Below are 13,962 nucleotides of genomic sequence, written 5' to 3'. Positions count from 1 at the left end.
AGTCCTTTTGGGGGTTTACCTCAAGAGGAAGCATGAGGGGGGGACGGGAAGGCAATGGGGAAGAACAAGAGCGTGGTAGGAAACAGGGAAAACCAAGACAAAAAAGGACAAGAGCTACCCTATGGACAATCACGACGGAGCTATGAGTCCACGGTGAATAGAGAAACCAGACCAGCCTGGAACGCAGATTTGCGACCTTGGTGCTGGGCAAGACGCGCCCAATTATGGCCGTCTCGACGAGCACCCTGGGACGGGACCGTAGTCCGTGGTAGAGAAAAAAGAGCCCATAGGATAAATAAAGTGGACTATTACATGGTGCTACGGACGAGTGTGGACGAATGGGTGCTCGAAAATTTCAGCTTACTGGGGACCGAAGTCGGAGATAGTCGGTACGATGGGGCCCGAAGGAATGGGAACGGCCCTGGTAAGGTAGTTGACTGAATAAGTACCTATGCAAGGAGGCCTTGGTGCAACTGGACTTTGCTTTGGCAGCGTGGGATCCCCTAGAGTAATGTGAGCAACTTGAGCAAGACATGGGCGTTCTAATTTCTGGCGTGTTATCAGTTCTCGGGACGGGCGTTCCTTCACCCTGTATCCGTAGGCTGACTTGACATGGCATTTTTCCTCTCTCTCGTATGTAGGAACCCATCCCGAACCACTGTTAACAATGGGGGTGTTTTGGGGGTCTGGCGCACTTTTGGGGAGCTGGGGGATGTGAGTCGGACTCGGGAGACATGGGAGGGAGACCCTCGTTTTGGTGATTGGTGGGGGTCACACGGCGAGGGGCCGGAGGGTCCCATCGACATGAACCGTCGGTCCGTCTGTTGGCCTGACTATCTGCCCTGACATATGAATTATGTGGATTATGGACACTCGAAAGTCATGAATCCCGAAAATCGCATGACTTTGAGTGTCGCGACCGTTTGTTTGCTTCGGACGTGCGCCTAAAATGACCAAACGAGAGAAGAAATCCGCCTAGAGGCATCTTCAAAGGTGGATCCTTTTAGTCCTCCTCGTCGGCTACTCTCCCGTTGGCCGTCCGGTTTCCTCCCGGCGCAGCGACATGACCCACCCTGGATCACGCTACGTACCCGACCCGACCAGCGGGTCCTGCCACGGCTTAGCTAAGCTTTCGCTGGACCAGACAGCCGGGGGGCCGCGTGGCGCCAGTTGATGTACTTTGTATCTTTCTTCTTGGCGAATGTCTTTGGTGATTCCGATGTGGACACTGACACAGTGTTCCGGGAACTTAGAAGCGATTGATTCAATTCGACCGGAGTGAAGATGATGGAGCTTCAACAAAACGAAGGGGCAGCGCGTCAATCATCTAAGAAAAAGCCTGGATTCCTGCTTGCTAGCTTGCTTACCCAAGTACGTACAAATGCTTTTGGCCAGCACAAGCCAAGGTACCTTAGGCTCCAGTATGTGCACTGCAGCGCATACGTACCATCCCATCCCATCCCATCCGTACTTCCAGAGTCGGCTAAGATGCTCGCCGCCTCCTCCAAAAAACCCCAAGCGGGAAGGTGAGCAGTTAACCTAAGGTTATCTGCCTGCAAAGGCTGTCGCGTCCCTGGAGAGAGCATGCGTCAGCCTCATTCGTACGTCTGATTAAGCTGCTACATTTCTCAACTGCGTCTTATCCTCCTGCAAGTGTCAGGGCGATAGATCCAATTGATTTTATCTCACCGTGTCGGGGTCGCTGCGTTGCATTTTTTCCCTCGACTGTAAATCATTATTACCTTAGCCTCATATAATTGTCCTACACTCATCCGTATCTCAATCATCTCCTCGCCGACATGCGCGTCGCCAAAGAATTCACCCCCGAGGTGCTCCTGAGCGCGCCCCGCCGTGGCGCCGCCGTGCCAAGCCCGGATGGCAAACTTATACTCTACACTCAGTCAACTCACAGCTTCGAGGACGGCAAGACGACAAATGAGGTCCGGCTCATGGACATCGAAACCGGCGCGTCTGACCAGCTTACTGACGACGACAAGGTCCACGACGCCCTGTGGGTGCCGGGAACTGCAAGCGATATCATCTACTTGAAATCGGGCGTCAAGGGGACCACCCAGATCTGGATTGCCAATGGCGCCGAACCAGCCAAGGAGCACTACGTCGCTGCCGAGTACGACGCGCCCATCAGCGCGCTCAAGGTCAATGCACTCGGTGATGGGAGCGTTGGTTTCGTCGTTGCTGGACTAGTCGGACCTGACGGGTCTCTACACAATGACAAGGCAGAGGAAACGAGGTCTACGGGGCGAGTCTTTGATGATTACCACATGAGGCGTGTAAGTTGACCTTAGCAGGCGCATTCGGTGACATTTCGTGACTAATACCTGTCGTCAGTGGAACGAGCTGACCAAACCTCACAAATACGCTCTTTGGTACTCGACTCTCGTCAATGCGCATGGGAAATGGGGCGTCGCAGGCGAGCTCCAAAATGCCATCAAAGACACCCGTCTTGAGGCTCCATTAGGGATGTACGACGTCGCTGACCCGACCGACGCCTTCGATGTTAACGAGAAGGGCATCGCGTTCATCGCTGAGGACACTGGGCTGAGGCCAGAGGAGGCGGGCGTCTCGCACGTCTACTACGTTCCTCTCAAATCCTTCACGGCCGCTGCGAATGTCAAGCCGAGGCCCATTGTCATGGGTATATCGGAGACCAAGGCGTACTATGCCAACGTGAGGTTCTCGCCTGACGGCTCCAAGATTGCGTTCCTGCACACGCCGTCCAGCAATCCTGCAGATGTCAGGTTGTACATGGGCCACACCGCGTCCTTTGGCGCCTACGATGTGCACAAGATGATCTTTGGGAAGGGGCCGAGTCTGCCTCCTCAGGGCTTTGAGTTCGCGGGCAGCTCTGATGCCATCTTCTTGAAGACGGAGGACTGCGGACGGGTGAAACTGTCGCACGTCCAGCTCCGTCACGGTGCAGAGGCGACATCGCTAGTGCAAAGCGGCGTCGTCTCGGCTTTCTACCCTCTGAAGGAGGGTTACTACGATAAGGTCCTGGTGACGAGTAACAGCATGATTGACAGCAGCCTATGGCAGATCATCGACGTCTCATTGAATACGGCGCCAAAGGTCGTGTCTTCGGCGACCAAACACGGCGCAAAGTACGGCTTGTCCCATAGCATGATCTCTGAGTTTTGGTACGAAGGTGCAGATGACAACATCGTGCACTCATTCATCATCAAGCCTGCCAACTTTGACAAGACCAAAAAGTATCCTTGGGTTCTCTTACCTCACGGCGGGCCGGAATCGTCTTGGACTGATGCATGGTCGACAAGGGTCAGCCAATCCCTCTCCTACTCACCTAACCTTGACTAATACGTGGCAATAGTGGAACATGGCCCTCTGGGCTCAACAAGGCTACGTCCTCATCGCGCCCAACATCGCAGGCAGCCTAGGCTACGGCGTTGACTTCACAGCCCGTATCTACCGCTCATGGGGCGGCGCGCCATACCAAGATCTCGTCCACCTCATGGACCACCTCAAGCAGCTGCCCTACCTGGACCACGACCGCGCCATTGTCGCGGGAGCCTCGTATGGCGGGTACATGATCTCCTGGATTATGGGCCACGACCTAATCCGCCGCTTCGCATGTGCAATCTGGCACGACGGCATCTTCAACCTGCCCGTATTTATGCTGCAGAGCGACTTCGTTGACGGCGGGCCCGACTTTGGGGGGCCGCCGTTCCTGTGGGACAATGCGGAGGAGTTGGAGAGATGGAACCCGGCGAGGCCGGAGCTGCTACGCAACTGGAAGCACGCGCCGCCGACGTTGGTGATCCACAGCGAGAAGGATTATAGGTGTCCCATCACTGAGGGCATTGCTGCGTATAACACGCTCATGTGCCAGGGTGTCAAGAGCCGCTTTTTGACGTTCAGCGACGAGTGTCATTGGGTGTTGAACCCGGAGAACTCGATAGTCTGGCACAAGACTGTCTTTGACTGGATGGAGAGGTTTGCTGGAGAGAATAAGGCTTGAATAGGTTGCTTATGGAATTCACAGGCCAAGAACAGCTTGTATGAGGATTGTAAATGGATCCGAATACGACGAAGCCATTTAGCGAGAAGCGGCCAATGCAAGAATGAATAGTAAAACACGGGAGGATTCTTGCGTTGCCAAACAGATCAGGTGATATGCTTTTTCCCATCCAAAATATTTCACTTCCGAAAAACTAGCCCTTTAGTCCTGACAGACGTTGTAAGTGCAAATGGCGATCGGGTTCATGTACCCCCGGGGCCCAAATCCAGGTCACCGGGACTATAAATCGCCGTTTCAGACAGCAAAAGTGGATCAGAAGGGGAACTTTACAATTCCGGTCCTCTTTATTTGGCCGGACACTACAGTTGCCCCAGCGTAGCCCGTCATTTATTCAGCATCCCGCAAGGATCCGGGCGGTGCTACCCCGAGCTCTGGGGGATGCCGTGCCAATCGGCTGACCTGAAGCTCCTCAAAATGTGGGGGCAAGCCGGAAGCCATCCCCGATCCCCTCGGTCTTCAGTCGGCCGTGTCAAAAGGGACATCGTAGCTCTGTTGTTTGGTTTATATAAAGTAGACGAGTAACGTCGTGTGTCTAGAGGATGTCGCTGTGACAATTTGGGATAACACGTCGCACCGAGGGTCTCCCATAACTTGCAAACATCTTGTTCGACAGCCAAGATGGCAACCCTCCTCCGGCACGAGCTCAGCAACGGCTGGGCATTCAAACAGAGGGATGACGCCTCAGAGAACCCATGGCTTCCTGTCCCCAGCATTCCCAGTCAGGTTCACGTGGATCTGCTGGCGAACAAGAAGTGAATCTCCTCCTCTCGAGCACTTCCACTCGCGCACTTGCAGCCAGAATCAAGACGACTAACATCACGCAGGATCCCGGACCCGTTCCTAGACATGAACGAGCTCGCTGTCCAATGGGTCGCAGAAAAGGACTGGGTCTACCGCCTCTCATTCCCGACGCCCGCGGACTTCACAAACGGCCCCAGCGCCGTCACGGATCTCGTTTTTGAAGGGTTGGACACCTTTGCGACGGTCACCCTGAACGGAGCCGAGGTGCTCAAGTCGGACAACATGTTCCTGTCCCACCGCGTCAACGTCTCGCAGCACCTCAAGACCGACGGAGACCGCAGCAACCTCTTGGAGGTGGTCTTCGACTCGGCTCTCCTCCGCGGCAGGGAACTCCTGGAGGAGCACGCGCACGAGCATAACTTCATTGCCCGGCAGACGGAGCAGGGCCGTCTTCCCGTCAGGAAGGCGCAGTATCACTGGGGATGGGACTGGGGTCCGATTCTCGTCACGGCTGGTGTGTGGAAGCCTGTATTCCTTGAGCAGTATGTCGCGCGCATCGATGATGTTTGGGTCAAGAGCGAAGTCAGTCCGGATCTGGAGACTGTGTCTGGACAAATTATAGTCAAGACGCAGGGTTCCGGCGCTGAGGAGATCTCGGTAACGTTCAGCCTCAACGACGAGGTTGTGTTGGAAAAACACCTGAAAGTCACGGAGGACGGCACAGCCAAGGTGGACTTCCACCTCGAGAAGCCCCAGCTCTGGTACCCCCTCAACAACGGCCCGCAGACCCTATACACAATCACAACGACCCTCCACCACGCCTCTCGCAGCAGCTCGGAGCAGCATCCGCCGCCGCCACTAGCAACGCAAACCAAGAAAACAGGCTTCCGCCGCGCGGAACTCATCCAAGAGCCCGATGTCCTCGGCAAATCCTTCTACTTCCGCATTAACAACGCCGACGTCTTCACCGGTGGCTCCTGCTGGATCCCCGCCGACAGCTTCCACGCCTCCATCCCGGCCTCGCGGTACCGCACCTGGGCCGAGCTGCTGGTGGCTTCAAACCAGAACATGCTGCGGATGTGGGGCGGCGGAGTGTACGAGGCGGACGCGCTCATGGAGGCGTGCGATGAATTGGGCGTGCTGGTTTGGCACGACTTTTGCTTCGCGTGCGGGAGCTACCCCACGTATCCTAGCTTCCTGACGAGCGTCGAGGAGGAGGCGAGGCAGAATCTCAAGAGGTTGCGGGGCCATCCGAGTATCGTGATTTGGGCGGGGAACAACGAAGATTATCAGGTGCAAGAGAAGTACAAGCTCGAGTATCAGTATGATGAAGATAAGAACCCCGAGTCATGGCTCAAGTCGAGTTTCCCGGCGCGGTATTTGTATGAGTATTTGCTGCCCAAGGTTGTGGAGGAGGAGAGCCCGCATACGGTGTATCATCCGAGTAGTCCTTGGGGTGATGGCAAGCCGACCGCCGACCCGACAGTGGGAGATATTCATCAGTGGAACAGTAAGTCCTCCCCCGGATCCGCACCTTTTTCTTGAATTATTTCGTTAAAGAACTAACACAACCAACCCTCCTCAGTCTGGCACGGCGCAATGAATAAATACCAAGAATCCAGTCTCCTGACAGGCCGGTTCGTCTCCGAATTCGGCATGGAAGGCTACCCCCATCTCACCACCACCACCGCGATGCTCACCTCCCCGTCCCAGCGCCGCCCGGGCTCCATGGCCCTCGACTTCCGCAACAAGGCTTACGACCACGAGCGGCGCATGATGACCTACGTCGTCGAGAACTTTTCCGTCCGCTACGACCTCGCCTGGTTCACGTACCTGACGCAGCTGATGCAGGCCGAGACCATGACCTTTGCCTACAAGGCCTGGCGACGGGACTGGGGCGTCCCGGGTCGGAGGGGCTGCGGGGGCGCGCTGGTGTGGCAGCTCAATGATTGCTGGCCGACGATCAGCTGGGCGATTGTGGATTACTGGCTTGTGAGGAAGCCCGCGTTCTACGCGATTGGGCGGGCGTTGAGGGTTCTTGATGTCGGCGTTGGGAGGAGGGTTGATGAGTGGACAAAGTGCCATGCTGATCCGACGCTGGCGGCCAGGGGCACAGAGTTTGAGGTGTGGGTTGCGAGTGCGAAGGCCGATGTTGTGGCTGGGGACCTTGTGGTGAGGTTCATCTCCATTGAGACCGGAAAGGAGGTCAGGGAGAGGATCGAGAAGAAGGTTGTTGTGAAGGCGAATGCGACGACGGAGGTTGTCGAGAAGCACAAGGTTAAGGCCCTAAAGGAGAGTTTTGAGGATACGAGTGTGCCGTTTCGGCCGGAGGATGATGATCCGTTTGTTATCCATGCGACGCTTTTTGTTGACGGCAAGGCCGTGGCGGAAGATACGGCGTGGCCGCAACCGTTGAAGTATATTGACTTTTCGGACCGCAAGGTGCGGACGGAGTCGAGAGATGGGGCGCTTATTGTTTCAGCAGAGAGGCCGGTCAAGGGCTTCATCATTCAGGAAGAACGGGGAATGACGCTGAGTGACAATGGATTCGATCTGGTGCCGGGAGACGAACGGGTTGTACGTGTTGAGGGTTACAACGTGGAGAAGTTGAGGTGGACCTATTTAGGTGCACCGGAGGCGTCTTTAGGTTTTTCTGCATAGACTCTACAACACGGTTAAGATGATCAAAGAAAATGAGTAGATGGAATTCATATCAAAGAGGATGGCTTCAAAATTGGACCTTTTTATCATATCTCATTACTGCGTAAAATTACAACTATTCGAGACAGTCTTGAATCGATTATCAATCTCATCGATGCGACAGTGACTAGATGATGTCTCCGCCAAATCCCCCACCAAATCCTCCTCCAAAGCCTCCAGAGCCTCCAAAGGGGTTTCCACGTCCACCGCCGTGTCTGGGCATGCCGCCCGGGCCAAGGGGATCCCACCTAGCTCCTGGTGGCGCCTGAGGATCGTAGCCGCCGCCTCCTTGTGCACCTGGGCCTCCGAAGAGGGGATCATCGAAGGTGGGGTGCATCCCGCCACCACCTCCGGGTCGGGGAAGACCACCGCCGCCGATAAAAGATGCCCTCAAGGGGTCGTTGGGACCCAGACCGGGAGGGTTGAGGTCATCATGACCAATGTTGTGGGGTGATCGACCGGGAAGGCCGAGGGGGCGAGGGGGTCTGTTGATCTCGTACTCATCCTCGAATCCAGGCGGCGGGAAGTCTCCCGCAGGAATGGGCCGCCTGGGAGGCTGTGCGAGAGGATCATTGACCGGGTATGGGCGCGCAGGATCAGGCAGGTCACCAGGCAATGGCCGTCCGGGACGACCAGCTTGAGCGCGGCCTTCTCTCTGTGCGTTCTCCGCCGCGTCCCTGTCATCGGGAGACTCTTCGTAACCTTCAACTTGCAACTTCGGAATGAGCTTTTGGACAATTTCGGTCTTGAATTGGTCGATCAGTTTAGTGATGGCAGACTCTGAGACGAAAGCCTCCTTCAGCTTCACAACCAGGTCACCCCTGTCCTCGGAGCCGTCTTCGGTGAGTGTGATGCGCAAAGGTAGCTTGGAGTTGTTGATAACATCCTTTGTCGTGATTTCGAATCTGTGGATTACATCGTGGCCGACGGCAAGCCCACTAATTTCGACTTTACCGCCGACCTTACTGATCCGAATGATGGAGGTCATGGAGGACTGCTTGTGAGCGTAGACAAAGCGGAGAGAACCATACCCGGCGTTCCATGATGCTGGTAGACGCGGGGCGAGGCTTTGGACTTCTTCTTCTGAGGTGGGCGTTAGCTGAAGTTTTGGGGCACGGTCGACAGAGACGAGAAACACACCTATCCGCTTTTCTTCGTCAAAGCCCAAGAGACGGAACTTGAGGGACGCCATACAGGCATGGGTAAGCAGGGCGGGAAGCTCATAGCCACTACTAATGTCGGAGGTGGTGTCGCCCTTGGGGTGGGAAGGCAGCGCCTCCGCCATTTGTTGCAGTATCAACTGCGAGGTGAGTGGGTTCGCCATGGCAGGGTTGTGCTGATGAGGGGTGGATTCGTGAGTTTTACGTTTGAGTGTCTGCAGAGGGAAAGATTCGAAATGCACTCTGCGAGAAGTTTCGGAGCTTAAGTAGACCGTGAATGAGGCTTAGACAGTGTTGGGCTTCGTCCTCTGCTGTTGGTTGGGTTGGGCTTTCCAGATGGAAGTGATTGACAGTTGTTGGAAGGGGCCCGCGGAGAAATGGGGAGCTACCCAAGCTTTGGGTCGCAGCTTGGGGTTCGCATAGTGGCGTCAGAGACTCGCTGCCTTCAGCCCTAAATGTGGATAAGCCCCGCACACTTGTGGCCAATTGCTGGCTGCCTCCTTGCTGCCTGAATAAGCCGTCCAGAGTCACGTGGTAAAACCAAAGCATGTGACATGGCGTGGAGGTCGCATCTTGTCCCGTCGCGCTCCGTCCCTCACTTCCGCGACTCTTGTCTTCCCCTGCACCCTCAGGTACTGATTAGCAGAGCTCCATATCCACGAATCCGAGCTCTTGAATCGTAAATTCATCGAAACCTTGCTTGTTCAGCGAATGGACTTGATTCAGCTAGAGCGGCTCATCAAAAACCATGTCCTCTAGTTCTAAGCCACCAGACTCGGCTTCCGCACCGCCAGTGGCCATCCCGCGCCCGCAAGCAAACACCATCTTGACTTCGTTTACAACATTTCTCACGCTCACAATCCACACGATACTGTATTACAGGCGTCTCTATCCGCAGCAAACTTTTCTTATGACCAAAGCCCACAACCTCCCAGTACCCCAATCCCGACATCCAGCGCTGTGTGAATGGATCACCTCAGCCCTCGCTGCGATACAGGATCAGCTTGCACTTGGCACCGCCTCGAAAGTCTGTGTTGTCATTCATGCCGCAGAGACGATGGCGGTCGTTGAGAGATGGGTCTTTGACGTCACAAACTTCCCAGTCTGGGCTACGGGCAAGGGCAAGGAGAGGCTTGGTCAGGGGCAGAGGTTTCAGCGACGGGAGGAAGACGACGATGATGGCTCGGTGAACTGGGTTGATGTGAATGAAGCGTACAGAGGAGCTCTCAGACGTCTGGCTTATGCTGCCGAGATGAAGGGTTCATTGCCAGAGGGATGCACCTTCACAATGGCCGTTGAGCTGAGAGACGAGGCGCCGGCGCCGATAGGGGTACGCATCATGTCCTTCGTCGAGTGTTACTTTTGATATTTATTGATGTTCGACATAGCATCCACAGCCTTGGATTCCTTCCGAGCCCTCACTCCAGCCCGCATCAAAACTAAACCCGGTGCCAGGCGCAAACATCGGAGGTGTCTCTACCACACCGCTGCGCTCCGTCGAAGCTGGACCCCTGTTCTTTGAGTGTTGGATCGAGGAAGGCAGATCTCCATCATCAACCCCGTCCACTCAAGATTCTTACTTTTCATGAAGTTGTCATCACCTCGTTATGGCCCAATGCCTTGATTTTTGAAACTCACCATCGACAAAGTAACGGTGGAATTGAGGTGTCAAGGATACCATCCCCTTTCCAAAGACCACGAGCCATCACAACAAGGCTCTATGCAGTCGTCAACCGGCAGATTATGGTCTATAAAATATTTGTTACCGTGAAAGCCCCTCAAAAATGTCAGCTACTCAGACTCGTCGAACCCCGCGGGAGGAGTAAATTTTGGGCAGCTGCGATCTGTCTGGGTGTTGAGGTTTTGGCCCGAGATACGTCGTCCCCTTTCGGAATTCATCTAGGTGCCTTACCTTAGACAGGTGTAGGACGAGGATAACTTTTGAGTCCGGAATAAGAGCGAAGTCCTTCTTCCGGATGCAAGAGCATGCAGGCTAAACAGTTGTCTTGTTGCGTGTCGGGCTTTCGCCGACAGCGAACATGCATGAAGCCGAAAGGAGTAATGCGTCGCGGTTCCACTGCGATAAAGAAAAGACTTGCTCAAAAATCACAGAACCCGGCAACGAGGTATGTGTGGAGAATTACTGGTGCTTATTTGGCTGTCGTTCGCGTTAGGCGCATCACGTCTTCTTCCTGGTCAATGTCGCAACATTGCCGGCAGCGTACCTCTGCATCCCGACAAAATCTAGCCGGCGCTAGTTTGAGCGGCGGACAGTCTCCGACTGAGAATGACCCGACCCGGTTTTCGTTTGAGGTCTGGCTTGTATAATACTTGGGTAGTAAAATCAGCCTGCGTAGGATGCAACGTGAATCGCGGTCAACCCCCTCACTCCGACGTCGTCGGAATGCTCCACCAGCACACATCACCACGCGAAGCACGTCTTTGTCTCCTACTTTGATACCATCATGCAGGATTCGCGGATTGTTTTCGCAGCCATTTCTTGTTGGTTCATAAAAGGACACCCTCAGCAAGTCATCGAGGTTCACCCTCGACGCCATGTGGAATTCGCATGCGTAGACCCTCATTCAAACAGACTTCGAGCTGCGAAAACGTAAATCTGTACTGCGATAAAATGGGAGTTCCAGAGCAAAGTCTCAAACCGGTTGTGGCTGAAGTGCCTCCGGTCCAACAAACAGGCAATGACTCCGGATCTGAAGGTGCTATTACCCCGGTCGCGAGCAATCCAAAGGACGACATTGATCCCAAGGAGGAGAGAGCTTTTGTAGGTTCCCAAGATGTTTCCTGTCACCCAAGTGATACTGAACCATTGTACAGCTTTGGCGCCTGGACTTGTTCTTCTTGACAATCGGTTTCTTGGGCTACATGTTTAAGTGAGTATGGCCCAATCTTCTGGCTAGGCTATCGAAAGCTGAAAGCTAATACTCCATCGCAGATACATTGACCAGACAAATATTGTATGAATTGTCCTTTTGGCTAGTATGCCAACTACCAGTACTGACAATGCCTCTCCTAGAGCAATGCGTACGTTTCAGGGATGAAGGAGGACCTTCATCTTGTCGGAAACGAGCTTAACTACTTTACGACATTCTTCAAGTAAGCAAGGTTGTTCCAGTCCAGCAGCTTTGTGACGTCCTAACAGTATTTTGCTTTGCAGCATCGGGTACATGATTATGCTGTACCCATCGTGTATCATCATCTCCCACTTTGGCCCCTCGAGGTGGCTGCCGGCATGCGAAGTCAGTTCTCCCAGGCAGCGTCTCTATTAAAGACCTACTAATTTCTCGAATAGCTCATCTGGGGTGTTCTCACCTGCTGCCTTTCACTTGTCACCAGCGCGAAGCAGGTAAGCCTTCACCAAACCCGCAAACCGCAATCAGAGAGCAGTGCTTACTTCGGACTAGGTCTACGGCCTACGCTTCCTCATTGGTTTCTTTGAGGGCACCGCTTGGCCTGGCTACTTCACTCTCATCAGCCAGTGGTACATGCCTCATGAGGTAGCTCTCCGTATGAGTCTTTACAACATTGCTCAACCGGCCGGGGCAATGCTGTCTGGTGCGATGCAAGGGGCGCTTTCAACCAACTTTGAGGGTCTCCATGGACGTTCTGGCTGGCGCTGGGCGTTCATTATCAACGTAAGCCACTGCTGAGACCTCGCGTCTGATAGTCGGCTCAACTAACCTGTGCTTCTTCCAGGGTGTTTGCACCATAGCAGTAGCTCTCGCTGCCTTTTTCATTCTCCCCGGCTATGTGAGTCTACGTGCTCTTCTAATTGTCTCTCCTAGAGATACAATATGCGTGGATACTGATCGGTATAAAAGCCCGAACGTCCGAATCCCCTCGCAAAGTTCTACTTGAAGCCGAAGCATATCGAGATAGCCCTAGCCCGTGCTCGTAGGGTGGGCCGAAAGCCTCAAATTGGCATCACGATCAAGTCGTTCTTGCGATGCTTCAGCTTTTGGCAACTGTGGGCATTTGCTAGTGAGTGGCGACCCTCTCCTGAGAGTCTTGAGCATACATATTGACACGACGTGCCGTAGTCGCGTGGCCCATTGGCGGTAACTCTACGCCAGCAAATTACTTCAACCTGTGGCTCAAGTCTTTGAAGAACGCAGATGGATCAGTCAAATAGTAGGTACAACCATTGTGAATCGAGATAGTCAGGCGTGCTGACCATTGCTTCAGCTCCGTAGCCATGCTCAACTATTTGCCGATCATTGGACAGGCAGTCCAGCTCGTGGCAGAGCTACTATTCAGTGGCCTGAGTGACTACTTTGGTGTTCGACTGCCATTCTTACTTCTTCACTCGGTAGGAGCGTCTTGAATCTGCAAAACCCCGTTTCATTTAGCTGATGTCATGCAGGTCATCAACATCATTTCGCAGGTCATTCTCATCGTGCGACCCAGCAACCAACAAACCTACATGGCTGGTTGGTACATGAACTACGTCGGAGCGTAAGTGAACAAGGATCAAAGCTTTTTGAAAAGGCATCTAACTCTTCCAGCGTCTCCACGATGCTACTGTGCTCTTGGGCGTCAGCGCACCTCCAAGGCGAGCCCGAGGTGCGCACCGTCCTATTCGCCAGCGGGACTGTTCTCGCTTATATCATGAGCGCCTTCATTCCCATTGCCGCGTTCCCGGCATCTGAGGCCCCGCATTGGCGCATCGGTGCCAAGTTGTACCTCGCCTTTGCCTTGGTTTCCACTGCGATTTTCGTTGGAATCCACTTTGCTTTCAAGTGGGAGGAGAAGAAGAAGGCGAAGCAAGCAGTCAAGGAGGACCCGACAGGTGAGCCGGACAACGCGAATTCGGGTGTCAAGTCTGTGACGTACGGAGGACCCGACAGCGCCATTGCTGGCAAAGAGTCACTAGGAAAGTTTCAAGACAAACCCTGATAGATGATGGATACACACATCAACCAGGGACGGCATGTATCTTGTGATGGAGAGCGTCTGATGATATCTCCGTTCTGGAGTCCTCAAATAGTATGATACTGATGGATAGAAGTGAGATCCATGCCTTTCTACAGAAAACACTTCCATAGGAGAACCGTAATCTTAGACACCAACAAACCCAGCCCATTCAGCGGCAACATGCCACTGAGATTCTATATGTGAGAACCTCTCTGATATCACTGATAAAAGTCGTGGTCTGCGATTCTTTGTTAGAAAGCATTCTATTATAAGGATGTCTGAATGCAATAGAGTGCTGGTGTCTTTGACAATTGACTTCCAAGGTTCTATCTGAGCTTTCACGCGTACCCACACAAAGCGATGCATTACATA

The 13,962-nt window shown here is 54.0% G+C and overlaps 5 protein-coding genes across 5 annotated transcripts; 4 read left to right on the top strand and 1 right to left on the bottom strand.

Annotated features, from left to right (window-relative positions):
* Positions 1-1,799: 1,799 nt before the first annotated feature.
* CORC01_04267 (prolyl oligopeptidase) lies at positions 1,800-3,997 on the top strand (the record flags this gene model as incomplete). The annotated part of the gene is made up of 3 exons (XM_022615915.1): positions 1,800-2,291; positions 2,350-3,297; positions 3,350-3,997. The coding sequence occupies 3 exons, from the start codon at positions 1,800-1,802 to the stop codon at positions 3,995-3,997; spliced, it is 2,088 nt and encodes a 695-aa protein (XP_022477660.1).
* A 678-nt stretch (positions 3,998-4,675) lies between these two features.
* CORC01_04266 (glycosyl hydrolase family 2) lies at positions 4,676-7,459 on the top strand (the record flags this gene model as incomplete). Its single annotated transcript, XM_022615914.1, has 3 exons — positions 4,676-4,809; positions 4,882-6,308; positions 6,384-7,459. The coding sequence occupies 3 exons, from the start codon at positions 4,676-4,678 to the stop codon at positions 7,457-7,459; spliced, it is 2,637 nt and encodes an 878-aa protein (XP_022477659.1).
* A 166-nt stretch (positions 7,460-7,625) lies between these two features.
* Positions 7,626-8,822, bottom strand: CORC01_04265 (PI31 proteasome regulator; the record flags this gene model as incomplete). Its single annotated transcript, XM_022615913.1, has 1 exon — positions 7,626-8,822. One exon carries the CDS (start codon positions 8,820-8,822, stop codon positions 7,626-7,628), a length of 1,197 nt encoding a protein of 398 aa, XP_022477658.1.
* Positions 8,823-9,406: 584 nt separating this feature from the next.
* On the top strand, positions 9,407-10,247 carry CORC01_04264 (HORMA domain-containing protein; the record flags this gene model as incomplete). The annotated part of the gene is made up of 2 exons (XM_022615912.1): positions 9,407-9,988; positions 10,047-10,247. The coding sequence occupies 2 exons, from the start codon at positions 9,407-9,409 to the stop codon at positions 10,245-10,247; spliced, it is 783 nt and encodes a 260-aa protein (XP_022477657.1).
* Positions 10,248-11,290: 1,043 nt separating this feature from the next.
* Positions 11,291-13,572, top strand: CORC01_04263 (major facilitator superfamily transporter; the record flags this gene model as incomplete). The annotated part of the gene is made up of 13 exons (XM_022615911.1): positions 11,291-11,440; positions 11,494-11,549; positions 11,612-11,633; positions 11,693-11,772; positions 11,834-11,915; positions 11,969-12,022; positions 12,081-12,311; positions 12,373-12,426; positions 12,498-12,657; positions 12,717-12,807; positions 12,862-12,985; positions 13,040-13,131; positions 13,182-13,572. 13 exons carry the CDS (start codon positions 11,291-11,293, stop codon positions 13,570-13,572), a joined length of 1,587 nt encoding a protein of 528 aa, XP_022477656.1.
* Positions 13,573-13,962: the final 390 nt, after the last annotated feature.

The sequence above is a fragment of the Colletotrichum orchidophilum genome (genome assembly GCF_001831195.1).
Source record: "Colletotrichum orchidophilum strain IMI 309357 chromosome Unknown Scaffold_27.1, whole genome shotgun sequence".
In the NCBI taxonomy this organism is placed as follows: Eukaryota; Fungi; Ascomycota; class Sordariomycetes; order Glomerellales; family Glomerellaceae; genus Colletotrichum; species Colletotrichum orchidophilum.
The sequence above is the reverse complement of the archived record's forward strand: the minus strand, read 5'-3'. Positions and strand labels throughout refer to the sequence as shown.